The sequence below is a fragment of the Mustela nigripes genome, chromosome 6 (genome assembly GCF_022355385.1).
Source record: "Mustela nigripes isolate SB6536 chromosome 6, MUSNIG.SB6536, whole genome shotgun sequence".
Lineage (NCBI taxonomy): Eukaryota > Metazoa > Chordata > Mammalia > Carnivora > Mustelidae > Mustela > Mustela nigripes.
Window position 1 is genome coordinate 132179477 of NC_081562.1, and position 27602 is coordinate 132207078.

Consider the following 27602-nt stretch of genomic DNA (forward strand, 5'->3'; position numbering starts at 1 on the left):
TGATTTTATTTATTTGACAGACAGAGATCACAAGTAGGCAGAGAGGCAGGCAGATAGAGAGTGAGAGAAGGAAGCAGGCTCCCTGCTGAGCAGAGAGCCCGACGTGGGACTCGATCCCAGGACCCTGAGATCATGACCTGAGCCGAAGGCAGCGGCTTAACCCACTGAGCCACCCAGGCGCCCCTGGTTTGAATATTTAATCAAAAATTTACAAAATGCTTCAACATGCAGATACGGTCAGAGAGTTTCTCTGCAGATCTTACAACAGTGGCTCAGTGGGCTGTGTCAGTGACTCTTCCCCTCTGTGTGTCTCTGCTATGGTTGATTTGTGTTGTGTAAGGCAGTATCTAGAGGAAGGGTAGGTTAGTGGTAAAAAGCCCACAGATGCTGACTACAGTTCAGATCTGAGTCCTGGTTGTGTGACCTCAGACAAAAGACTTAGCTTCTCTGTGTCTCAGCTTCCACATCTGGAAAATGGGGAGTACAATTGTGATGATAATTGTGTTGCCCTCACAGGGCTATAATGAAAATGGATTAAGTTTCTATGTTGCAGGGCTTGGAGGAATGTTTGGGATCTCATAGGAGCTACATATGATTTAACTGTTAGGATTCATGCATGAACATTCCTGAGCCTCAAATTCATATGTTTTACTTTTAATGTCTCTAGTGGGACCTCTGTGTCGTGGTTTTCTTTCTGTCGAATGTTCTGTCTGCATAAGCCATTATTTCTGGATCATGTGATTGCATTTCTCTCTGGATATTTGATGGGTCTCTGTGTCCTAGTTGTTTGTGTGACTGTCTCTTAGCTCTGCTTTTCTGGGTTTTTTTTCTTCGTTGTTTCACTTTATCATCATCATTATTATTATTATATTTATTATTTATTTATATTATTTATTATTTAAATTATTATTAGTCACCATACAGTACATCATTAGTTTCTGATGTAGTGTTTCATGATTCATTGTTTGCATAAAAACACCCAGTGCTCCAAGCATTGCATGTCCTCCTTAATACCCATCACCGGGCTCACCCATCCCCAACCCCCCACCCCTCTAAAACCCTCAGTTTGTTTCTCAGAGTCCATAGTCTCTCATGGTTCATTTCCCCTCTGATTTCCCCTCCTTCATTTTTCCCTTCCTTCTCCTAATTTCTTCCATGCTATTCTTTGTGCTTCACAAATAAGTGAACCCATATGATAATTGACTTCCTCTGCTTGACTTATTTGACTTAGCATAATCTCTCCAGTCCCATCAATGTTGATGCAAAAGCTAGGTATTCATCCTTTCTGATGGCTGAGTAATATTCCATTGTGTATATGGACCACATCTTTTTTTTTCCTTTGTTAATTCCTTTTTTATTAATATATAATGTATTATTTGCCCCAGGGGTACAGGTCTGTGGATCGTCAGGCTTACACACTTCACAGTACTTACCATAGCACATACCCTCCCCAGTGTGGACCACATCTTTATTCATTCATCTGTTGAAGGGCATCTTGGCTCTTTCCACAGTCTGGCTCTTTGTGGACATTGCTGCTATGAACATTGGGGTGCATATGGGCCTTCTTTTCACTAATCTTTAGTACTACTGGGTATTTACCCTGGGTATTTACCTCAAAGGTAAATACCCAGTAGTACAATTGCTAGGCCATAGGGTAGCTCTATTTTTAACCTTTTGAAGAACCTCCACACTGTTGTCTGAAAGGGCTGTATCAACTTGCATTCCCACCTACAGTGTAGGAAGGTTCCCTTTTCTCTACAACCTCTCCAAACTTTGTTGTTTCTTGCCTTGTCAATTTTGCCATTCTAACTGGTGTAAGGTTCTATCTCAGTGTGGTTTTGATTTGAATCTCTCTGATGGCTAATGATGATGAACATTTTTTCATGTGTCTGATAGCCATTTGTATATCTTTGGAAAGTGTCTGTTCATGTCTTCTGCCCATTTTTTGATGTGATTATCTGTTTTGTATGTGTTGAGTTTGAGGAGTTCTCTACAGATCTTGGATGTCAGCCCTTTGTAGTATTTGTGAATATCTTCTCCCATTCTGTGGGTTGCCTCTTTGTTTTGTTGATTGTTTCCTTTGCTGTGCAGAAGCTTTTGATCTGAAGAAGTCCCAAAAGTTCATTTTCATTTTTGTTTCCCTTGCCTTTGGAGATGTGTCTTGAAAGAAGTTGCTGTGGCTGATGTCAAGGAGGTTACTGCCTATGTTCTCCTCTAGGATTTTGGTGGATTCCTGTCTCATATTGGGATCTTTCATCCATTTTGAGTTTATCTTTGTGTATGTTGTAAGAGAATGGTCGAGTTTCATTCTTCTGTATACAGCTGTCCAATTTTCCCAACACCATTTGTTGAAGAGACTTTTTTTCATTGGATATTTTTTCCTGATTTGTTGAAGATTATTTGACCACAGAGTTGAGGATCTATATCTAGGCTCTCTATTCTGTTCTGCTGCACAAAAACACACACATAGATTTCTTTGTTTTGCTTTAATGTGTCTTTTTTATTTTTATTTAAGAGAGAGAATGATAGGGTACAGGAGGGGGTAGGGGCAGAGACACAGGGAGAGAGAGAGAATCTTAAACAGACTCACCACCCATCATGGAGCCTGATGTAGGGCTCAATCCCATGATCCTTAGATTATGATTGGAGCCAAAGTCAAGAGTCAGATGCTTAATTGACTGCACCACAGGAGCATCCCTGTGTGTCTTATTTAATTTTCTTGGTTTCTTTCTGTCTTTATTCTGTACTTTCTCTCTTGCCTTTCTTCTGTCCTCTGCCAATACCCATCATGTATAAACTGGAAATTAAAAAATATTTTCTGAATCAGTTTTCTCTTCTTCAGAAATTTAGCAGGTTATGAATACCATATTTCTCTTGTTCTTTGCTCCTACAACCTCCTGTGGATTTTCTTCCCGAGTGGTTCAGTGATGCTTTCTACAAAAGAGATTCCTGGGGGTTGGTGGGCTTTTCTTTCTTGAACATAGTGGGAAAACTGTTAGGCGCCTTTATTGCTTTGCTGGGAAGGCTTCTTGCATTTTCTGCCTCTCTTCTAAACTGTACCATCCCCGGCTGTAAGACAAGGGAAGAGACAGAGTGTCTTTTATTCCTCAGCACATTCCCAGGGTCCAGCATGGTGCCAGGAACACATGATGCTCTTGACAAATATTTGAGAGATGAAGGAATTCCACAAGGGCACATCAAGAGTTTAGGAAGACCTAGATGAGCACCATGTCATGAAGCTACTGTCTTTTTTTTTTTTTTTTAATGGTTTCCAACTCTGCAGAGTTGTCAGTTTATTTTGTTTCAGTGCTTTTAACTGTCTGGGTTCAATTCCCCAGGGAAAAATGTCTTTCTAGGAAATGATTTTCTTTCCAGTGTTTTGAACTGGATGGGTTTCGGTCCTTAGCCTCCCAGTTACTAGCTGTGATTCCTTAGGGGAATTAATTTTTCTGAGGTTGTTTCCTCAATTACAAAATGAAAATAGGAATCTCTACTTCAAAAGAATATTGTGAGGATTGTGTGTAATGTATAAAATACATTTACTACGTTCCTTGTAAAAGGGCAGCCATATAGACAAACAGTAGAATGGAGAGCTAGAAATAAACTTCACATGTATGGCCAATTGATTTTGGACAAGGGTGCCAAGACCATTCAATGGGGGAAGGACAATCTGTTCAAAAAATGATGGAGAAAAAACGGAATATCCTTGTATATAGAAAAAGAATTGGACCCCTTTCCTCACATCATACAAAAACACATAATGGATCAAAGATGTAAACTTAAAGACAAAAGCCATAAAATTCTTAGGTGAAAATTTTCATGACATTGAATTTGGCACGATTTCTTATCGAGCCATTGTCTGGTCTCCTAGCTACCTTCATGTGTCTCTCACCCATTAAGTAGATCTCACATCTTTTCCCACCCCACCCTTGCGCTTTTTACCCTAAAATCACTTACTCAAGGGAGGCCTTTTTAATCTCTCATTAATCAAATTCTAGTCATTGTCTCCCATAACCCCCAGTTGGCCTTCCACTCTGGCCTCCTGTGCCTGCTGTCCAGCCTCACAAACACAGACTTATTCATCCATTTAACAGTTACATCCCATGTGTCCCCCATGTGCTGGGCGCTGGGCGAACACCTTCACACCATCTTCCCCTTCCCCCAGCTTAGCCGCGGTGCCCTCCCTCTGTGCACTTACCAAAACCTTGCCTTGTGTCAACCCATATGATATTGAAATGATACCAAAATACCAGTTATGTTTTGTGTTTGCCCCTCCTAATGTAAGTAAGGTCCCATAAGGTAGGGCCCATCCCTGCTTTATTCCTATTTGTACTTAATGATATGTATGTTATAATCCTCATGACTGTCACGTGATGAGCGCCTGTTGAGTATGTGCTGGATTGTTCTGTGCATGGGTCCCAATTCTGGATTGTACTCTTGCATAAAATAAATCTGATTCCTTCTGGGTCCATAGAATATTGGCAGGCAGCTACTAAAGCCCCCACACCAGCCCTTCTCTAATCTGGACGTTGTTAGTTTCTCACCTGTCGTGAATTTCAGTTCCTCCATCAGCAGATCTGCTTCCTCCAGCCAGATCCTGGCTTCTCAGTGTGCCTCGGAAAGCAAAGATTACACAACAGAACCAAGAACACTGAGTGTGCTTTGAGCATCGGGAGTATAGTGCATCTCTCCCTTCTTTTTCTAACCACTGTTCCTGTAATTACATTGTTCATATCACATTTGAATTTTAGTAAGCTGCTACACACTACTGTTGTCACAGGTTAGTCTAAAACCTACAAATCTTAGGGGCGCCTGGGTGACTCAGTCAGTTAAGCGTCCGACCCTTGATTTCAGCTCAGGTCATGATCTGAGTCCTGAGATTGAACCCCTTGTTGGGTTCTGTGCTCAGCGGGGAATCTGTTTCTCTATCTTTCTCCCCCCCCCCCCCCCCACCTTTCCCCTCCCCACCCATCTCCCCCCCCCTAAAATAAATAATAGATCTTTATATTTAAAAAAAAAAAAAAACCTGCAAATCTTATTCATTCCTCAAAGGTCTCTGACCAGGAAAGGCTTTTTCTGAACTTCTCCTACCAAATTATTCTTTCTCTCCCACATTTCCTGTGCCTCCACATCACAGTGCTGCACACACAGGCCCATACACAAACACCCAGACTCACAGAGTCCAGTGTGGTATGGACATAGGGTATGACAATGTGCATGGAGGCTGGGCTGGGTGTCACATCATGTGACATCAGCAGCTACATGATAGAAAAGGCCCTTTGAGCTTATAGTGCTCTCTACTTTTTCATTACAGTGTGCTTGTAATCATGAACTTTAAGATTCTAGAAAAATCACTGGCTAGTAAAATATGGTGGTTCAAACAAGCACATTTTATTTACTGAATGTCCCCCAATTCCTTTGTTGGGAGCATTGCCCTTTGTAGGCCATTGCCTGAAGGTGAGCTTTATAATAAGCGTTTGAATTCTAGGTTTGAATCTTGGCTTTACCACTTACTCTGTTGCAATTTGTAAGGAAGGAGAAAGGATTTTTCCCTTTACCCTTTTGAGTTCTTGGCAGAGACCCATGTAATAATACAAGAAAGATGAACAAGAAAAACAAACAGCAGTTGATTAACATGTAGACCCCATGGGAGGCACCCAGGAAAAGAGTGTCTCCCTGAGATGACTTAGAATTCAGGCCCAAATCCTGTCCTAATGAGGAAGGATCAGGGGGAGGTAGCCTCTTAGGGGAGAGTAAATGATTTCAGGAAAGGTGAGAGCTCGAGAAAGATGAGTTGGGAGTTGTGATCCTTTACAACAAAGTCACAACACAGTGTGCTGTTGACTTCTAGTTTCTTCTCCTGTGATAAGAATCCATCTCTTCTCCTTGGTGGAACTCTTCTGCAGAGGATTTATGACAGTTGAGCTCCTTCTGGCAGATAAGGGCAGTTCAAAGAAAACTCCCTGCATTTGCTGTGTATCAAATAAACAGCTCAAATAATCAGTGTACCAAAGCAGCCTATTTGGGGTGAGGTCTTACAACCTGCTACCCTTCCAATGTGTCCTTGTAAGCCTTTTTTCATTACTTCCTTCCTAGATCATACATACCACTAAGACAGTGGCGGTATTTGTTTTATTCACCAGGGTGTAGACTCTGCATCTCCATAACTACCTAGGTCCTAAGTAAATATGAATGAATATGTGATATGTGACCTACTTACCTTTTATAAGCCTGAATTGTTCTCAACTGTAAAACAAATCAACTCTATCTTGCAGCATTATTGTAGGGCTTGCTGAGATAGTATCTGTGAAACACTTAGCACATAGTGATATCAGACTAAATGTTTGATATTGTTATTAGTGGTCAATCAGTGAATTCTATGATGTAGGGTAGGAACAGAACAAAGGTCAACAGAAGGGCACATCAATGGGAAAGAGGCAGTTGACCTATTGCTTGGCCCAAGCATCTTTTGGGTTTAGGGATGGAAGAGAAATGTGACTGACAACTGATTATAGATCAGATGGCAAATAATTCCCTGGAAGTGAGGCAGACACTTAGGTTTTAAAACTCCTTTTCCTCCAACTCTCATTAGAACCTTAGAGAATGGATCGTAGAAGAAGGTAGCTCTTTATTAATACTTAGAGAGCATCTGTACCCTCTGTCTCACCTTACCTGTTCCATGTCTTATTAAAGAGTTTTTGGGAGTTCAATAAACAGAAGAGCTGCCCATGAGCTCTGAGCTGGGGCAGTCAGGTCATTAGTATTCAGGGTGGACGCTAGAGTCTGGTGCGCGGTCATCCTGAGGCTCTCGTTAACATTTCATGGAAATCCAGGAAGCATCCCACTTAGAACTGAAGAATTTTGACCTGAGACCTAAAACAAATAGGAAAAACAAAACCACTACTACTACTACTACTACTACTAATTATTATTATTATTATTATTATTATTATTATTATAAATCTAAGGAGACACTCAGTGCCTGCTTTATGAAAGAAAAAGAAATTTCTGCAATTTAAAAGAAATCCCTTTCTCAGAAGCATATCTGTTGGGCCAACTGTGATGCCAAGGCGATTTGCACATTTTCCAATACCTTCTCTATAGGCTAAGGCTAGAAATGTTAAGCCCAATGATTTCGGGAGCAACCTGCTTCTTGAGAGCTAAGCACTTTTGGAAGCATGTAAATTCTTTTCAATTCTGGAACTTCCTGAGGTACAAAGAGCCCCTGTTCTTTCCTGGGTACGGAGGGGCGAAACTTTGCTTTTGGAAACTGGATTGAGTGGAGGAAGTTGGTGAAGGTACAAGAGAGCAAGTGTGAGATCATCATCAAACAGGGGCTTTCTTTTCCCTCTGATACCAGGCACATTGGCTGGAATCCTTGGACTTTGATCCTTTAGGGGCCCTGGATGTCACATAAAACAAGAGCATTGAGCAACTCAGTTTAGATAGGGTTTGAAAAATGTATACGTAAATTTCTTGCCACCTTAGAGTTGTGAATGGGCGAGTTTTCACTGGGGTGCTACCAGCATCATGGTGAGAAGCACCGTATTATGACGGTGCCATTATGGAAAGCATCCTGAGGGAGGAAGCCGTAATGAGAGTTCTACCCTCCAGTTATAAACTACGCCAGTGTAAATTGCAGAGAATTGAATGTCGAAAGACCTAAGTTGGAGACATTTACCATGTGGGTGCCTTGGTCAAGTCACTTAACCTCTCTTAACTCTGGTTTTCTCATCTCTGAAGTGGAGAATAATCTTTTCTGGGTCTCTGGTTGGTCATGGGAATCAGATGACATCCCGCTGTGAAAATGCTCTGGGACGAAGTACTTAGCAAGTGCGTGGTTTGTGCATGCTGATCTGGTGGGACGTTTACTATTGCAGAATGTGGAACGACACATTACAGACAATGTAGGTGCCCTGGTAAGAGCATGCTTTCTAGTGCCTTAGTCAGATTTGGCTGATCTAACAAAGTACCATAGACCGGGTGGCTAGTAAACAGCAGACTTTTACCTCTCCTGGTTCTGGAGCCTGGAAGACTGAGATCAGGGTGCCAGCACCTTGAGATCTGGTGAGGGGCTTCTTCCTGCTTGTACACTGGGAGCCTTCTTCTTGTGTCCTTATGTGGCAGAGCACAGAGAGCAAAAGCAGGTTCTCCGAGGACCCATAAAAGGGCACTCTTCCATCAGGAGGGCTCCACCCTCATGACCTCATTTAATCCTCATCGCCTCCCAAAGGCCCCATATCTTTTTTTTTTTTTTTAAGATTTTATTTATTTATTTGACAGAGAGAAATCACAAGTAGACGGAGAGGCAGGCAGAGAGAGAGGGAAGCAGGCTCCCTGCCGAGCAGAGAGCCCGATGCGAGACTCGATCCCAGGACCCTGAGATCATGACCTGAGCCGAAGGCAGCGGCTTAACCCACTGAACCACCCAGGCGCCCCCAAAGGCCCTATATCTTAACACCACCACACGGCGGGAAGGATGTCTACACAGGAGTTCGGAGAGAGTGCAAAGGTTTAGTCTATAATATTCTGCCCACAGTCCCCCAAAATCTATGTCCTTCTCTTATGCAGATTGAATCTATTCCATCCCAACAGCCCCCCAAATCTTTTCTGGTTCCAGCATCAACTCTAAAGTCCAAAGTCTCATCTATATATCCTCTAAATCAGATATGGGTGAGTTGAGGTACATTTCTTTTTTCTTTTTTTTTTTTAAGATTTTTTTTTTTAATTTTTTTGACAGATCACAAGTAAGCAGAGAGGCAGGCAGGGCGGGGTGGGGGGAGAAATCAGGCTCCCCACTGAGCAGAGAGCCAGATGTGGGACTCCGTCCCAGGACCCTGAAATTATGACCTGAGCCAAAGGCAGAGGCTTAACCCACTGAGCCCCCAGGCACCCTTGAGGTACATTTCATCCTGAAGCAAAATTCCTCTCCAGCTGTGAACCTGTGAAACCAGACAAGACAAGTGCTTCCAGAATACTCTGGTAGGAAAGCATAGGATAGACATTCCCATTCCAAAAGGGAGAACTAGGAAAGGAGAGAATGGCAGGTCCCAAGCAAGTACAAAACTTAGCAAGATAAACTTCATGAGCTCTCAGGCTCAAGGTAATTCTCCTGCTGGAGGCACTGCCCTCCAGACCCACTGGGTGGGCTCCGGCCCCCAGGCTCTGTGAGCAGGGACCACAGGGTGTCCCCAAGTGACCCCACCCCCACAGTTTTGAGCTGAGGCCAACTGGCCTGTCAAAAAGCAGTATTCCCTTCTTGAAACCAAGGACACATCCCTGATTGCCTGAACCACTTTTGGGGTCATCCTCCCCTCAACTAGAAAAATAGCATCTGTTTGGAGACAGATAGCTCTGTGACCCCACCCTTTAAAATCTCCATCCAACAGCTTTCCTTTTCTCTTGCTGTCTCCTTCCTCTTTGGTTCAAACTGGTAGTTCTCCTGCTGGGTGGCTGTTTAAGTCTGTGGTTCTCACCCAGGCTAGTCTCCTTATCCTACAGATGCTTGGCCACACTTTTAGTGTTCTCTCCTAAACATGTTTTCTCGGTTTTTTTTCTTTTTTTTTCTTTCTTTTCTTTCTTTCTTTCTTTCTTTTTTTTTTTTTTTTTTTTGCAACGCAGATAGGCTGAGAATTTTCCAGATCTTTAAGTCCTGTTTCTCTTCTGACTCTAATTCCATCTTAAAGTCATCTCTCTCTCTTTGCATTTTATGGTACACAGTCAGGAGGAACTAAGCCACACCTTCAACATTTTGCTTAGGAATCTCCTCAGTTAAATACCCAGTTTCAGCACCTACCTTCCACAACATGCTAGAGCTTAAACACCATTCAAAGCCAAGTTCTTTGCCACTTGATAACAAGGATTGCCTTTTCTCCATTGTCCTTTCATAGTAACATGTCCCTCTTTTCCATCTGAGACCTCATCAGAATGGCCTTTATGTAACTTCTGTATATCTGCCAGTATTCTACTTGTGATCACTTAACCATTCTCTGAGAAGGTGCAAGCTTTGTATGTAGCTCTTTCATTTTCCTCCTGAGCTTTTAACAGAGTTACCTTTAAAATCCTGTTTATGGAACCCTAAGCCTTTTCTAGCATGAGCCTTGAAAGTCTTCCCATTATCCAGTTCCTAAGCCATTCATATATTTTTAGGTATTTGCTACATTACCACTCCCCACCACCTTCTTGGTACCAGTATCTATATTGGTGTTTTCTACAGAAACAGAACCAATAGGATATATCTAGAGATAGCAAAAGAGATTTATTTTGAGAGATTGGCTCACATAGTTATGGAGGCTGAGAAGTCCCGTTGTCTGCCATCTGCAAACTAGAGACCCAAAAAAGATGATGGCGTTGTTCCAGTCCAAACCTGAAGAAGGCCTGAGAATCAGAGAAGCCAATGGTGTGAGTTTCAGTCTGAGTTACGAGGCCCAAGACCTGGGGGAGAGGGTGTGGGGGTGTATGTTCTCATCTGAGTCTGAAGGTCTAAGAACTAGGAGCACTGACGTCTGATGACGAGACAAGTCGGATTTCCCAGCCCCAACACAGAGCCGATTTGCCTTCGTCCATCTTTTCTCCTACTCAGGCCATCAACAGATTAGATGAGGCCCACCTGCCCTGGGCAGGATGATCTTCTTTACTCAGTCCAGCAATTCAAATGCTTATGTTTTCTGGACATACCCTCACAGACCCAGAAATAGTATTTTATCAGTTCTCGTGACACTGACATAGCCCAGATCAACACATAAAGTTAACCATCACATACTAATAGTGTCCATTTTTTTTTTCCTTTTACATGATTTCCTGCTTTTTATACAAGAAGGGGAAGACTGCTATGTGGCCATTATTGTGAACATACGTAGTTGACGTTAGAGTCACCAAAGATCAGAAGCGACTCTTTAGGAGGATGGGAAATGGCATAGCAGAGATTAAATTCCATTTTGTTCTGTTTGTATTATGCAGCTCAGCTTCATATGGACGCTGGCTGTTACAGGGGCGTCCACCACATGGATGAGCTGCGAAGGGACAACATAAATTTATAATTCTGCCACTGAATGTGAAGCTTTAAAAAGAGCCCCATTGATCAGTAAATACAAGCTCCAGAAAAGAAATTTTGGAAAATCACTGATATTTTTCTTGGGAGGTTATTATCAGTGATAAGGTGTTTCATATTGATTTTTGATAGTGATTTTTTAAAAGATTTTATTTATTTATTTGACACAGAGAGAGATCACAAGTAGGCAGAGAGGTAGGCAGAGAGGCATGCTGAGCAGAGAGCCTGATGCAGGTATCGATCCCAGGACCCTAAGATCATGACCTGAGCTGAAGGCAGAGGCTTAACCCACTGAGTCACCCAGGCACCGGATAGTGATTTTTTTTTTTTTTAAAGTGCAAAGGCCATGTCTGAACAGATTCTGGCACAGCCATACAGTGGAATACTCCTCCTGCAGTGAAAATGAACAAGCTACTGATACACACAGCAGCATCGATGAATCGTTAGAGAATTTATGCTGAGAAAAAGTTGTCTTACACAAAAGCATATGTACTATACGATTCTGCTTAAATAGATTCTAGAACAGGCAAATCTTGATCTTTGATAAAAATTAATCACAAGAGTAGGGGAGGGCTGCAGACAGCCTGGGAAGGGATATGAGGGAATTCTCTAGAACGCTGGCAAAATTCTGTATATTGATAGGAGATTGGGGTACAAGGGTGCACAGATTTTTCAGAACTCCTCAAATGTGCTTATGATTTTATTTTATGTAAATTTTACCCCAAAATGTACACAAAATGATGATAGGCATGTTGAGGTATGTAGGACGGAAGTGTACTGATCTCTGTATTGACTTTGAATTGTAACCACCACCACAACAAAAATGGACTGATGGTTGCACAATAAGGCAAATGTAAAAAGTTAATTGTAGAATCTAGCTGGAAGTTATTCAAGTACTCGTCCAATTCTTCGCATTTTCCTCTAGGTTTGAAAATGTTATAATACAATCTTAAGAATGTAATTTCAGAAAAAAGCTATTAATATAAAAAAATCACAAGGGCACAACAGTTAGGTTTTTTTGCTTGGTTGGTTGGTTCATGTTTTTGTTTGTTTGTTTGTTTTGTTTTGTTCTGCTTTTTGGTGATGCAATGTTCTTTTAACCACTGAATGTCTTTAGAGAAATTGAGCTACTTATCAAAGGTAAATGAGAATTTATTCCATTACCTTTGCTCGAAATACTGCATAAGAGACATTTAAAATGATAAACACATAAGGATTTCTGAATTTGAAATATGCCACATTGAATTGTTAGGAGATTAAATTTAAAGATAAAAAACTACATGTTTTTGAGTGTCATGTTTTTGACTACATGCCATTTCATTTTCAATTTTTCCTTTTGTTAATCTCCATGAACTATCTTGAAGACATGGTAGGTTCTGAATTCTGAAGAGGGAAAATAAACAGGTGATAGAATACAATTAAGAAGAATGTATTATTTTAATTATATAAATTAACTGATAAATATTATTGAAAATACTGATTTTTAGGGTACAAATAACATCATAGCCCTGACTTTCCATACCTGGGGAATTATTGAAGACTGGAATATAATTCAAAATGACTGTGACAGATTAAAGCATTATATCTTTTCAAAAGGAGAAATTCAAAATTCAAAATTCAAAAGGAACTTGTACAAAAGTTCAGGACCAAAACCAATAAATGGGGGCGGACCAGTTTCAAATCTAGGATATCAGCAACGAGCATGTCAGCCCTATTCACTGAATATTCACTGTCCTTTGTGCTATAATTGGATTCAGCTTTGGTACATATTTTTTTCTTTTTTTAAGTTTTTATGTAAATTCTAGTTAGTTAACATATAGTGTAATATTAGTTTCAGCAGTAGAATTTTTTAGTGATTCACCAGTTACATACAACCAGTGCTCATCACGAGTTCCCTCTTTAATCCGCATCACCCATTTAACCCATTCCCCCACCCACCTCCCTTCCAACAAATATCTGTTCTCTGTAGTTAAGAGTCTGTTTGATAGGTATTTTTTAAAAGATTTTATTTATTTATTCAACAGAGAGAGAGATCACAAGTAGGCAGAGAGGGAGGCAGAGAGAGAGGAGGAAGCAGGCTCCCCGCCAAGCAGAGCAGAGAGCCCGATGTGGGGCTCGATCCCAGGACCCTGAGATCATGACCTGAGCCGAAGGCAGAGGCTTTAACCCACTGAGCCACCCAGGTGCCCCTTGATAGGTATTTTTAAATAATATGGAGAAATACCTAAAAGCTTAAAAAGGAACAAGATGACTAAAATATTGAAAAACTGGTCCTAGGAGGAAAATCTGAAAGAAGAGGAACTTCTCTCAGCGCTTCCAAATTGAAAAGGTTCAAGTTCCCTTTGATTATTACCATTTTCAATTACATGAAGTGTTTTAATGGAGAGATTCTATGAAAAAATGAACAAGGGAAATGGATTCAACTTAAGAGATGGTGGAGCTGTTCAAATGGAAGGATCTCTTGACTTGAAGGTTGATTAAAGTCTGGAATAATTGTCAAGTGATGCTGGGATTTTGCATCCCTGGAGAATCATGTAAACAAAATAAAAATTCTGAGTGGATCTAGACTGACCTGCTAGAGGTTGGGGGCAAGCCCTGATAATCACCAGAAGGACTTAATTGGGTCTGTGTTCTATTAATAATGTTTCACTCAACATTATTGAGTGAAATACATACAAAACATGTAAGTTTTGAAACAGAGCTTGGTACTAAATTATGTTCTTTCTATAAGGAATGGCAACTTAAACTTCGCTTCACTTAGAAATTCCCTGTGTTAGGTCATAGCATGATGACTGTGGATAGCAATACTATAGTGTATACCCAAAATCTGCTAAAGGGATAAATATCGACTGTTCTCACCACAAAACAAAACAAACAAACAAACAAAACAATGAAAAGAAAACAATGATAATTATGTGAGGTAATGGATATGTCAATTGGGTTGATTATGGTAGCGATTATTCCACAACGTATAAACATTGCAAAACATGAAGTTGAACACCTTAAATATAAATCATTTGTGCTCCTGAATTATATGAGTAAAGCTAGAAACAAATCACTGTATTGAATGATTTTTCTTTTATTGGACTTCTAGTAAATGACTACATGTTGCTTTGGTGACAGTTTGTAACATTGTTCTTAATTCAGTTACTCTACTTTATTATAAAATAATTACAGTATATCCTGTAATTTTTCTCCTTAATGTTACAACATTATCATTAGGATGACATTTTTACATGGGAACCATTATGTTCATGAATGTTTTCTGTCGGTGAGAGGGTCCCTACCTGAGCGTAAGTATGTTTCACATTCTTCACTCTTTGGTCCTGCTAGGGACCACTTAGAGTGGAGATACAAATGTCAACTTTGTGAATGATTTCTCTTCTTTCTGAAAGCCAATATGGCAAAAATCCTCTTGCATTTTCCACTGTAGCCTCTCATTGCATGGTTCGCTTTTATTCTTCCCCTTCGCAGAGCAAAACTTGCTTCCTGTTGTGATGCTGCTCAAAACTTCATTGTTTCTCAGAACAACACTCCAGCTGGGACCAACATGAGCTATGAGGTGGAAAGCAAAAACGAAATCCTAATTAGAGAGAATATTTTTAATATGTTTCCAGTGGTGAGTAAAGATTTGTTGTGGTTGATTTGTGTCGCCATTCCAGATGACTTTTCTCCCACATTACGTTGTAACTTATACTGATAGAGAAGTTAACTCAGAATTAAAAGACCATACGTTGTTTTGATGTAAAAGATGGTGATAGTGGTCCATTTTAAAAAGGAATTTTGAATGCAAGTGGCTCTGCAGAGAATAGTATTTATATCTTACATGATAAGCTCTCCAAGTCCTTGAGTCTTCGTAACTCATCCTTCCATGAGATGAGCTTACTTGGATTTTCTGGATAGGAACTACTGGAGCTTGGGAAGAGGACCATTTTTCACCTGGAATAAGACTCTTCCAGTTGTCAGTTTTGGTAACTGAATTGGTTCCTTCACAAGAAACTATGGGTTTATCTGGCTAATCTTTGGGAAGTAAATATGTTAGGAATTTGTTGTCAGTGAAACGGGGGCTGCCTGGGTGGTGCAGTCGGTTAAGCATCTGACTCTTGGTTTCATCTCAGGTCATGATCTCAAGGTCGTGAGATCGAGCCCCACATCAGTCTCCATGCTCAGTGCGGAGTCTCCCTCAGATTTTCTCTCCCTCTCCTTCTGCCCCTCCCACCTGTGCTCTGACTCTCTAAAATAAATGCATAAATCTTAAAAAGAAAAAAAATAAAGAATTTGTGGTCACTGAACATAACCTCACACTCAGTAATCTCTATGTGATATGTTCATTGATGTATCCCAAGCTCTAGAATATTCCCCAGTGCATACATGCATTCATTACATAGTCATCAAATAAACTAATGAGTAATGGTACAGTGTCATTACAAGAAGAAACTTCTTTAATATAAATCCAAATTTGGGGAGAATTTTTGTCATGAAGAACATCCCATTGCTTATACACCTTTGGTCATCTTTTCATGAGTTGATTAAAAGCAATTAAGCTAAGTCAGTATGGTCAAAAATCGGATGACCTAATATATGCAGTTTACCAACTGTAGAATATTCAGTTCTTGCAATTAATTCCTTTTTGTTGGAACTTTGACTTCCTTCAACTAATTTATTGGTCATATAAGTTGTGCCAGTTTTTCTTTTACTCTTATAATTCAAAAGAAGACTAATTGGCTGGGAATGATTGAAAAATGAATAGAAAATGATAGAGGAAAAAAATAGAAGAAATTTCCGGAAGGAAAGGAGGACCAAAAATAACTCATAATGCATTCTAAAAATGCCCTCATGAGGCATTGAAATTACCAATAATTGAAAAGATAATAAGTACAGAATATTTATATTCCTGATCCAAGAAGGCCTGAGAGAGTTTCACAATGAGCAACTCTTTCACCCTTGCAATTTTTTCTAGTGTTTTCCTTGCTTTAGACGGACCAGAACAGAGGAGAGACAGGAATTTTTTAGCTTCCAGTTGGCACCTAGAAAAGAATAACCTAGGCTTGATGATTCTGTATGCCTTTAACAACAGCATCGGTTTCCCAAATTTGCACTGATTTTTCAGAACTGGGGGTTTGGAGGTTGGGAGGTAATTCTGAAGTTGAGTACAGTAATAGTAGCAAAGCAAGAGGCCACTTTTCTGTGTTGCTTCCATTCTCCCTTTCCTCTGTAAGAGAGCTGGCCTCCTTCTGGCCCTGCTGCCTACATCCCCACCCTCCTTGTTCTGTTCTGCTAGAGAACTCTGGGGCACACAACAAGGAGATGACAATAGACAGTTCTGATGAATGTCGTAAAGTCATTTCCTCCAAACACTTTGCTCAGTTACCTGAAAAGAAAGCAAAGTTGGTTTTCGACCAGAGTGAGCAGGACTTACTCAACATAGCACACATTTTCCACTTTCTTAGGAGCTTTGTTTTAAGAAACATTGGAATTTGTAATTCAGAGGTTACTCTTACTGAACATGAGATCTCCAAACATATGGGCTTTTCCCCCTAGTTGACCAAGAAACCAGAGAAAATATGTGTTATTTTTGAGTGCTTAATTGGAGACACGTTTTCTTCTGTCATCTTTTCTGTTATACCATTAAGAGTTTATTTGCATTCTATCCAGTCTGTAAAGTTCAGAACTGTCTGTGGCACTATTTAGTAAACACAGGTCAAAGACATCTTGAGCTAGGATTACAGTGCATTTGAAATCACCTGAGGTATCTAGGAACCATTGACTTCAGAGCCATGTCCTCTGCTAGGCAATTGCAGATACTAAGAGAAATAAGGTACATAATTAAACTAACATTGTATTCATGGAATGTGAGAAACTGTGTCACATGGGGTGAATAAGAACATGGGCTCATTCAGGGGTTTGAACCTCAGCTCTGACATTCGCTAGCCATTCCTTAAACCCATTCTTTTATTTCCCCAGCAGCAAAATGCTCGTAAGGTTCACATGTGTTAATAAGTCAGGCACTTGGAACAGCATCTCTTGTATAGTGATTACAATATGATTCTGAATTGTTAGAGACAAACCAACCGTGCTGAATCAGAGTTCTCTCTGCTCATTTGGCATCACCCAGATGGAGCCTGAGAGCACATAACAGTCTTAGTGTTTCAGGAGTCCTTTGGGCTTCTCACAACCGCACTGGCCCTGAAGTGTTGCCATTGGTGCTGGGAAACTGGCTTTGGGCAATGTGCTGCCCTGATTTGTAGTGTTGGTCCATTTTAGTGGTGGACATACCCCCGAGGTGGCTGACTTAAATTTACCAGTGGCTTCACAACAGTTCACAAAATTCCTGAATATTCACCAGCTGGCTACCCCATCCTGATCCAAGAGGCTCCCAACTCAACACTGGTGGTTTTTTCCCAGGGTGGGCCATCGGGCCAGCAAGCATTAATTGAAATGTCACTGTGTACATTCCAACATGTGAGGTTTATGGTGAAAGATGAGGGGAAGTTAAAAGTCACAAACATGTCCTCTGCCCTTGAGGACCTCTGCTCACCCTCTAAAGACAAAAGAGGTGAATCAGGACAATGCCACTGTGGTGTCTGACCTGGGCCTTCTTGGCGCTGCTCAGGGTCCCATCTTTTCATCGGGGAGAGGGACAAGCAAAGACAAAGAGCACCGTTTAATGGAGAAGTTATGTTTCTGACTGGGAAGGACTTGGGGAAAAGGGGAAATCTTTTGGGGGTAGACAAGTCGGGTCCTTGGAGGAAATATAAGAGATTCAGACCTTGGAAATCAATTTGAAATATGTCAGCAGAGAGTTAGTAGGCATCCCTGCAGCACCGTGGCTGGTCATTTGTGGAGATGGCAGGCATAAATCTCATGTCATCCCTGAGCCTGAAGGTCTAACTCTAGCAGAAACTTCTGCTAAATTAGCTATTAATTTTATGCCCAAGAATAGAGGATTTCATGATACTTTCTAATTGCTTCATTTCCTCTATTTTGCTGAAAACATTCTTGTTTGTTGGAAAGGCCCAGTGTGGGGTTTTGCCAGTCTAATGTTACTTACTTAATTGTGTGATTTAAGACACATTAAGTTACATTTTATAAACAAATGTATTATATGTTAGATTACTACACCATAGGGTCTATGATATGCTGTATATTCCTCTCAAGAGAAATGAAAGGCAGGTTTACAAGATTTTTTATTATAAGTCATAAGTTGATCAACATGCTATGGCATTTCTATCTCTGCCTTTTTTTCCTTGCTCTTTTCCTTTCCTTAATGTGTATAAAAAAAAAATGTAGCTGCTTGAATTAAGCTGATGATATTTATTGTTCTGAAACCAAAGCTATTTTGTGATGGTTTCTCTCTTCCTTCTGCTAGTCTCAGCCCTTCATGGAGTACCCCTACAATCAGTGTGCAGTGGTTGGAAACGGGGGAATTCTGAATAAGTCTCTTTGTGGAGCTGAAATAGACAAATCCGACTTTGTTTTTAGGTAAGACCTGTCAGATGGGTTTTCTTGAAACCAAAGGTCAGTTGGATATTTTAAAGGGATGCTGTAAAGCTACTCCGTGTAAATTTTGACCTTTGAGCTGTGTTGCTTAAGTCTACAAATTACTTGGGTAGACTTTCCTGAGGTGTTAAATGGATCATGAGTTCCTCAGAATGTTAATACCAGAGGGAAAAAAACTGTGCTTTGGCTACTTCGCCGAAACTCTGAAATCATGGTGAAAGAGGGTCTTTGCTGCGGGACTTGTCAGAGGCTACAGTGTATTAAGGATACCATGGCTCCCTCAGAAGGGCTCTGGAGAACATTTGCCAGGCTCACCTGAAAAAAGGGAAAAATATATAAACATATTATATATATAAGTACATTATATATTATATATAATGCTCTGTTCAAATATATATATATAGTATATACTATATATAAATAAAATATATACTATATAATAAATAAAATATATACTATATAATAAAATATATACTATATAATAAAGTATATACTATATTAAATAAAATCTTTTTTAAAAAAAGGATTTCAGTACTTATTAAAGTTTTAAATGGAAATCAGATCAATTCAGAACTCCTTAACAGCCAGCATTTTCTCCAATAAACCAACAGTGATTGTATGTGTACATGTGTGGGTATGCGCTTTTTTTTTATATATATATAGTATATATATATATATATTTGAACAGAGCAATACAATGCTTAGGCTGGCATTTTCTCAAGTATTATCTGAGAACAAAAGTTTCTTGAAATGCTCTGTTCAAATATATATATAGTATATATACTATATATATAGTCTGGAAACTGCTTATTATTATTTGTTTATATATATATATATACTATATTATATGTATATATATATAGTATATAGTATATATAGCATTACTATATACTATTATATAGTATATATAGCATTATATATAATATATAATGTACTTATATATATAATGTGTTTATACTATATATACTATATATATAGTATATATACTATATATATTGTCTGGAAACTGCTTATTATTATTTGTTTATATATATATATATATATATATATATATATATATATATATACACACTATATATATATATTTGAACAGAGCATTTCAAGAAACTTTTGTTCTCAGATAATACTTGAGAAAATGCCAGCCTAAGCATTGTATTGCCACACAACATCATTGTTTCGTTTTCTGGCTTGAAATTAAGAAATGAAATTGTGGAGCTTCTAGATTCTGGTCTTTTAAAGTGTTTGTATCTCAGTAGCAGCTAGCTTGCAAATGCAGAAGCAGAAGTTATTTGTTTCTCCCTGTGCCGGTGCTAATAAGCCAAGCCGCGGAGTTTCTACACTTTCAGAATATGATGGAAAGGTGATTCATCCCTGTGAGGTTGAATTTCAATTGAAATGCACCTCTTTAAAAAGTGAGTCGAAATCTGTTTCTTCCTATTTCAGGGGCACTGATTTCATACATCAGAGGAGAACCTTTGATTCTTATTGATTTAATGCTGCTGTTTCTTAGCAGCTGAAAAGGAGGCCAGACTTTCAGTCACTAGCTCACTGCCCCCCTCCCCACGGTCCCACTGCTTTACTTGAATCTCATTTAAAGTTTTTATTGCTACAGGTAATGACTGAACAGTAGACCTGACAGTCCAGCAAGTCATTGAATGTGGTCCTCATGATTCATGATAAAATGGCCAATACCTGAGGGGCATCTGGGTGGCTCAGTGAGTTAAAGCCTCTGCCTTCAGCTCAGGTCATGATATCAGGGTCCTAGGATCGAGTCCCACATCGAGCCCCTCATCAGGCTCTCTGCTCAGCAGGGGGCCTGCTTCATCCTCTCTCTGCCTGCCTCTCTGCCTACTTGTGATCTCTGTCTCTAAAATAAATAAAATTTTTAAAGAAAAAAAAATGGCCAATATCTAAATGATTTAGCCATTTAGTTAAAGCACTCACTATGAAAAAGCCATAATGAAGCTAAATAATTCTTCTTGTAATAGACTTTTCATGGACTTAAAATTCTCAAAACATCTGTGGGGAGGATTATGGCCACCCATCCATTTTACCTGATAGGGCAGATACACGAAATACAAGTTGAGGTTTAAAAAAGAAAAACATCTCAGCGACTACTTAATTTCGAATTCCCCAGTAAGTGTGCCTATTTCCAGATCCTGCATTTGCTGCCAAGGATGTTTCCGAGACAGAGTCTTCTGTGAAGTGAGCTTTCCAGAATGAAAGGGCAAAGGAGGGCTTAGATGTGGTCATGGTCATTAAAATTTATTTAAATGTTAAGTCTGTACTTAGTTTGTGTCTACGTGGTCAGAATTTTGTAATAACAGTCTGGAAACTGCTTGTTATTATTTGTTTTTCATTCCAAAAGTTTGGGAGCTACTAGCTGAGTGGGTAAGGAATAAAAAGAGCTGAAGAATGGATGGTTTTACCAGCTACCATTCTATGTGTACAATACGCCATTACTTCCCCTCAGAGTCTCCTATGATACTCTGTTGGAAATCACCTTTGATTTTAAAAAGAATAATACTGTATTAGAAGGTAGATTTGTTATTACAGGTTGTCCAGTAATGAGGGCGTTTCTGTATTATCTGTGATTGATGTTTTTTGCAAGGTGCCACGTTTAATTATTTTCTGACATACCTTTTATATCAATGAGAGGTGTACACGGTCCATTTGATTTTACGTTTCATAGAGTGTGGAATGCTGTTTCAACGTCAGTTCGTGCAGAACACATCAACTTGAAACAGCTTTCCTAAGGACATACTCAGAAATGCTCCTTTTGTTTGTATAGCTTAAAAGAAATGGTCTACTTGAAATTCTGTAAACAATACTTAGGGAGTCATAACCAACTTTCCCTTTTTTGTGAAAGGAATGTAATTACTCAAAATTACAATTCTTAATTTGTACTGAGTACTAAAAACAAATTAGTACTCAAAAGAGGAAGAGAACATTTATATGAAAATATCATTATAGGAACATTAGGGTTTTATTTATTAACAGCATAATTTGCTAGAAAAACTATCCATATGGGAATCAGGAGATTTCAGGGTTTGGTTGTTTTTTTTGTTTTTTTTTTTTAAAGACCTTGCTTCTGGCATACTCCGTAACCTTAGTTGCAATGCCTTATATTTTTTTTTTTTAACCTGTAAATTGGTGCCCATTAACACTGTGGAAATATAATCAATAGAAATAATAATTTTAATAAAAGGATTATGAACTCTTCAGCAGCTAGCAAGGTAATTGTCATTTCTCATTTTGATATACTTAAGGGTCTTAATATTAAAAGCATTTACCAAATTTGTATATTTCATGCAATGTTGAAGTGTCAATTAAGAGTTCAGTACTTAGGGGTTCCTGGGTGGCTCAGTTGTTAAGTGTCTGCCTTCACCTCAGGTCATGATCCCAGAGTCCTGGGAGCAAGCCCTGTATTGGGCTCCCTGCTCATGGCAGAGTCGCTTCTCCCTCTCCCACTTCCCCTATTTATGCTCTCTTTCTCTGTGTCAAATAAATAAATAAAATCTTTTTTAAAAAAAGGATTTCAGTACATATTAAAGTTTTAAATGGAAATCAGATCAATTCAGAACTCCTTAACAGCCAGCATTTTCTCCAATAAACCGACAGTGATTGTATGTGTACATGTGTGGGTATGTGCTTTTTTTTAAACTTGCATTTTGAAAATGCTTTTTCCCCCCTTCCAAATTTCAGGTGTAACCTTCCCCCAATTACAGGAAATGTGAGTAAAGATGTTGGCAGTAAAACCAATGTTGTGACTGTAAATCCCAGTATCATAAAACTAAAGTAAGTATGTCCAACTTATATAACTGTTTGAGAACATTTGTTTTATTATTTAACATGTTTCTTAGTTTGAACACTAATCTTGTTGCTGGAATGACTTGCAATGCAATATAGCTGGAATGACTTTGGCGAAAAGATAAAAGAATATAATATATTCATAATTTTTTACTTCCTCTCAAGGTTGTAGCTCATAAGAGGTATAATCAATTGTACCTCTCTCTCCTTTTTTTTTTTTTTTAAAGAAAACCATTCCATTTTATTTTAAAGACTTTATTTTTTTAGGTTATTTATATTTCTTTTTTCTTTTTTGCCAGAGAGAGAGAGCGCACGCAAGCGAGTACACACAAGCAGGCAGAGAGGCAGGCAGAGGCAGTGAGAGAAGCAGGATCCCCGCCAAGGAAGGAGCTTGATGTGGGGCTTGATCCCAGGACCCCGGGACCATGACCTGAGCCGAAGGCAGCAGCTTAACCCACTGAGCCACCCAGGCGTCCCTATTTTTTATTTCTTAATATCATTTCTATACCCGATGTGGGACTCAAACTTATAACCCCGAGATGAAGAGTTGTACACTCTACCACTGAGCCAACCAGGCATCCCAACCAATTACACTTCTAATGTTGTGAGTGGAACGCTACTAATCAAGTAAAAACTTATTTATCACTTCATCTTTTTTAACAATAGTGAAGTTACTTTTGAGAATTTTCTTTTCTTTTTTTTTTAAATTTTTTATTTCTTTTCAGCGTAACAGTATTCATTATTTTTGCACCACACCCAGTGCTCCATGCATCCGTGCCCTCTCTAATACCCACCATCTGGTTCTCCCAACCTCCCACCCCTTGCCCCTTCAAAACCCTCAGATTGTTTTTCAAGTCCATACACTCTCATGATTCACCTCCCCTTCCAATTTCCCTCAACTTCCTTCTCCTCTCCATCTCCCCTTGTCCTCCATGCTATTTGTTATGCTCCACAAATAAGTGAAACCATATGATAATTGACTCTCTCTGCTTGATTTATTTCACTCAGCATAATTTCTTCCAGTCCCGTCCATGTTGCTACAAAATTTGGGTATTGGTCCTTTCTGATGGAGGCATAATCCTCCATAGTGTATATGGACGACATCTTCCTTATCCATTCGTCCATTGAAGGGCATCTTGGTTCTTTCCACACTTTGGTGACCGTGGCCATTGCTGCTATAAACATTGGGCTACAGATGGCCCTTCTTTTCATGACATCTGTATCTTTGGGGTAAATACCCAGTAGTGAAATTGCAGAGTCATAGGGAAGTTCTATTTTTAATTTCTTGAGGAATCTCCACTCTGTTTTCCAAAGTGGCTACACCAACTTGCATTCCCACCAACAGTGTAAGAGGGTTCCCCTTTCTCCACATCCTCTCCAACACATGTTGTTTCCTGTCTTGCTAATTTTGGCCATTCTAACTGGTATAAGGTGGTATCTCAATGTGGTTTTAATTTAATTTTCTTTCAGAACTTTAACATTACTCTTTTATCTTGGGAGTAGTTTCCTAATGAAACAGTTTATTTAAAAACTTCAGGGAATGCACCTTTTTTTTTTTTTAATTTTTAATTTTTTATTTTTTGCACCTTAAAAGAAGCTGACAAAAAAAAATTACCACATATAGTTTATTACCAAAAAAATAATTCCCATATTTTATTTTTCACATTTAGCCACAACAAAATGTTCCTAGTTAATAAAAATCCCATGCATGGTTTTACTCCACTGTTTTCACCAAAACTAATAATCATTATTAATAAAATACAAACTAAAACTATATACTCACATAGTTCTAGTATCTATTAAGATACTAGATTATACAATATTATACCTGCATCCTAAAAGTTTACTTTCTAGACACAACCATTCATATTAGTATATTTACTAAGGTATTATTTAAATCAAACACATAAATCTATCACAATACATTGAGGAAATTTAAAATGTGTGTGTGTATATTAATGTAGGTATTTTATGTTCTTTAAGGAAACTTTTATGATCACATGTAAAAAAATATACACAGGTCACAGGTGTACAGCTTAGAGAATTTTTTAATGTGTAGACATTTTAAGAGTGGTCCTGTGTTTAAGAAAAATCAGTCATTATTTGGAAGGTATTTCTGTATCAAAAAGCTACCTTAGAGGGGCACCTTATGTGGCTTAGTTGTTAGGTGTCTGCCTTCAGCTCAGATCATGATCCCGGGGTCCTGGGATCAAACCCCACATCAGGTTCCCTGCTGCGTGGGAAGCTTACTTCTTCCTCTCCCACTCCCTCTGCGTATGTTCCCTCTCTCGCTGTTTCTGTCAAATAAATAAATAAAATGTTTTAAAAAAAAAAAAAAGTTGCTTTAGAGAAAAAATTACTGAGTTAGAAGATAAAATAATATAAGAAATGTGTGTCCAGTAAGGATATAATCTGATAAGAAAATATAAATGAAAGCCTAGGGACACCACAAAAGAGAGATGAAGGACCTAGCTCTTGATTTTTATAGGAGGCTTACTCCTACTTGGACTCTGAGTCTACTGTTTGTCTCTTATATACAACAGTGACATAAATGGTTCAATGGCTCAGCCAAAGGTAAATTCAGCCTTATGGAACCAAAATGGCCACTTTGATTATAATGATGATGATTTTTTTTTTTAATTTCGCAGATATGGGAACTTAAAGAAAAAGAAAGAAATATTTCTGGAGGACATTGCGACCTATGGAGATGCATTCCTTCTTCTTCCAGCGTTTTCTTTCAGGGCCAACACGATTGCCTCTTTCAAAGTGTACGACACCCTAAAGGAGTCTCAAGCAAGACAGAAGGTTATATTTTTCCATCCCAAATACCTCAGAAATCTTGCCCTTTTCTGGAGAACTGAAGGTGTGACGGAGTTTCGCCTATCCTCTGGCTTGATGATCACAAGTGTGGCAGTTGAACTGTGTGAGCACGTGAAGCTGTATGGATTTTGGCCCTTTTCTAGAACGATTAAAGACACACCTGTCAGCCATCACTACTATGACAACAACTTACCCAAACGTGGTTTCCATGAGATGCCTAAAGAATATAGACAAATTCTCCAACTTCACTTGAAAGGAATCCTCAAATTACAATTTAGCAAATGTGAAAGAGCCTAAGCATAGTGTCTTAAAATGGGAAAGTTTTAATAGAATGCTGTAGGTGAGTAATGGTGTTTCCCAACACTAAAAGCAGTGGGTGTAGGGCATAATAGGAAAAGCCCTGAAATGTGGTATGATCAAAGTTCCCCACTGAGCTTGCAACATCAGCAGCTCATGCAGTTGTCCCGATCTTCAGTTTCCCTCCCTGTGAAATGGGGACCATGATATCTAACTCTATCTAACAGTCCATGAAATCTCCTAGTACAGGATTTGGCGTGAGGTAGGGACTCCATGAATATTTCCTTGTTGCTCTCTACAGTTGCCATTTCTACTCTCAGTAGACTGATAATAAAAGGCATGCTGTTTTGAAGACCCTTCCTGGAAAGAACTGCTGAATTGCCAGTTTTCACTGGGTTCTTCCTCAAGCAGGCCTCTCTATTATCAATAATATCCTTCTCATCCTTCTTCCTGTCCAAAAGAGGATGTCTAAGAAATTATAGCAAACCCTTGATGATTCAGGAATGAAATCCTCCTCTTTGGATGGTAATGTACCTGCTTCTGATCACCTTCACTAGGGTCATTAGCTGTAATGATGTGTCTGGCTGGATTTAGGCCAATTGTTTTCCTCCTTTATTTACATTTTTAAAGTGCTCTTTTTGATTTATATTAAATTCCTGCCTTACTATTAAGCTTTTTCTGCTCCCACTAACAGGATCTATTTTTAAGAGCATGAAGAGTTACAATACCCAGTTTTTCTTACCTGGTGTCTGTGGGGTCACACATTCAATTTATTTGTAAAAAATTATCCAACAGCTACTTCATGCCAGACCCTGTAGCAGGCTGTGTGAGAGGGACCTAAAGATGACCAAATCCTGCAGGAGGAAATGAACATGCATATGACCAACAGTGATACGGTATGATAGATGTTGTTATGACAGCTATGGAGAAGGTACTATGGGGTCATTCAGTTATTCAGGAGTCATTCAGTCTATTTCAGTGGAATCTGTTTCAGAGAAGAGATAATTGTCAAATAAAAATTAGAAAGTGAGTAAGGTTTTAACAAATGAAGAAGATTCTAAGTAGAGGGAATATGATAGGGGAAAAAGCAGTCCCCTTGATTCTGATTCACCAAAATGAGGATATTTGAAGGTAAATCATGGTCTTTGCCCCAAGAACTGTCACTTGAAGAGAAGTTACACCACGAGTGGATAGTGGCTTGGGCCCACCTCTGAAACAGTAGTTGTAGTGACCTGATAGGTCTCACAGGAAAGCAGTAAGGATTAAAATACACCAAAACTTAATTCTCATAAAGAAAGGTATATATTTACATGATAAATAGGACAAATAATTTAAATACCAATATCAAATAAAGCTTAAGTGGTATTGAATATTACAAGTTTCACATCACTCCCTTCATTATGATGATACTTGTTAACATAGATCATCTATTCATCTACAAAGTTCTTTGGTTTAACTAAGTAACTACATTCTTACTTTGCCGACTTGTCTTTGTACCATCATGAGGAGGGCAGAAACCGGGGTGGAGCCAACTTGTCAGCATGCTGAATTAATTAAAAATAAAATTCTTAATTTTTACCTTAGCCAGATGATTGTTTGACTAAATGTTTCCTTTTGAAATCATTCTGCTGTCAGTCACTTATTTTGGGAAAGTACCTCCTGATTTCTTGCATTGTGTTTGACATTTTTAAAATATTATTTTTCGTTCACGTTTTGTTCTTCTATAGCAGATGAAACCAATTAGCTCCATAAATTTCTTAGAAGTTCATTTATAAATATTTTCCAAAAGGAACATGCTTTTAGTTATATGAAGTCTAATTTATTTATCTTTCATTCTGTGTTGATGAATAAGTGGCTTTTTTCTGCTGCTTCTAATGGATTTAATTTGTTTTTAAAAATCTATCAGTATGAGTAATGTCTACCATGTTACTAACAGTGGATTATTAAAAATAGAACCGTCTAATATTTTATAGTTAGTAAAATGCTTCCTTTAAAATGTTTTCTGGGGAGTAGAACCTTAAACTTTTCTTTTTGATGATATTGGAAATATCATCATATTGGAGTAAAAGAATATACTGAAATCAGTCATTAAATATACAGTATGGAGATTTTTATACATTGTTTT

The 27602-nt window shown here is 38.8% G+C and overlaps 1 protein-coding gene across 1 annotated transcript in view; it reads left to right on the forward strand.

The window, feature by feature from the left end:
- Positions 1 to 27060, forward strand: part of ST8SIA6 (ST8 alpha-N-acetyl-neuraminide alpha-2,8-sialyltransferase 6) — a 147757-nt gene extending 120697 nt beyond the window's left edge. Inside the window, exons 5-8 of the mRNA XM_059405016.1 lie at positions 14525 to 14669; positions 18420 to 18532; positions 22256 to 22348; positions 25009 to 27060. Coding sequence (XP_059260999.1) covers positions 14525 to 14669; positions 18420 to 18532; positions 22256 to 22348; positions 25009 to 25477 — 820 coding nt within the window. The 3' untranslated portion in view covers positions 25478 to 27060. The remainder of the gene's footprint in view (positions 1 to 14524; positions 14670 to 18419; positions 18533 to 22255; positions 22349 to 25008) is intronic.
- Positions 27061 to 27602: the final 542 nt, after the last annotated feature.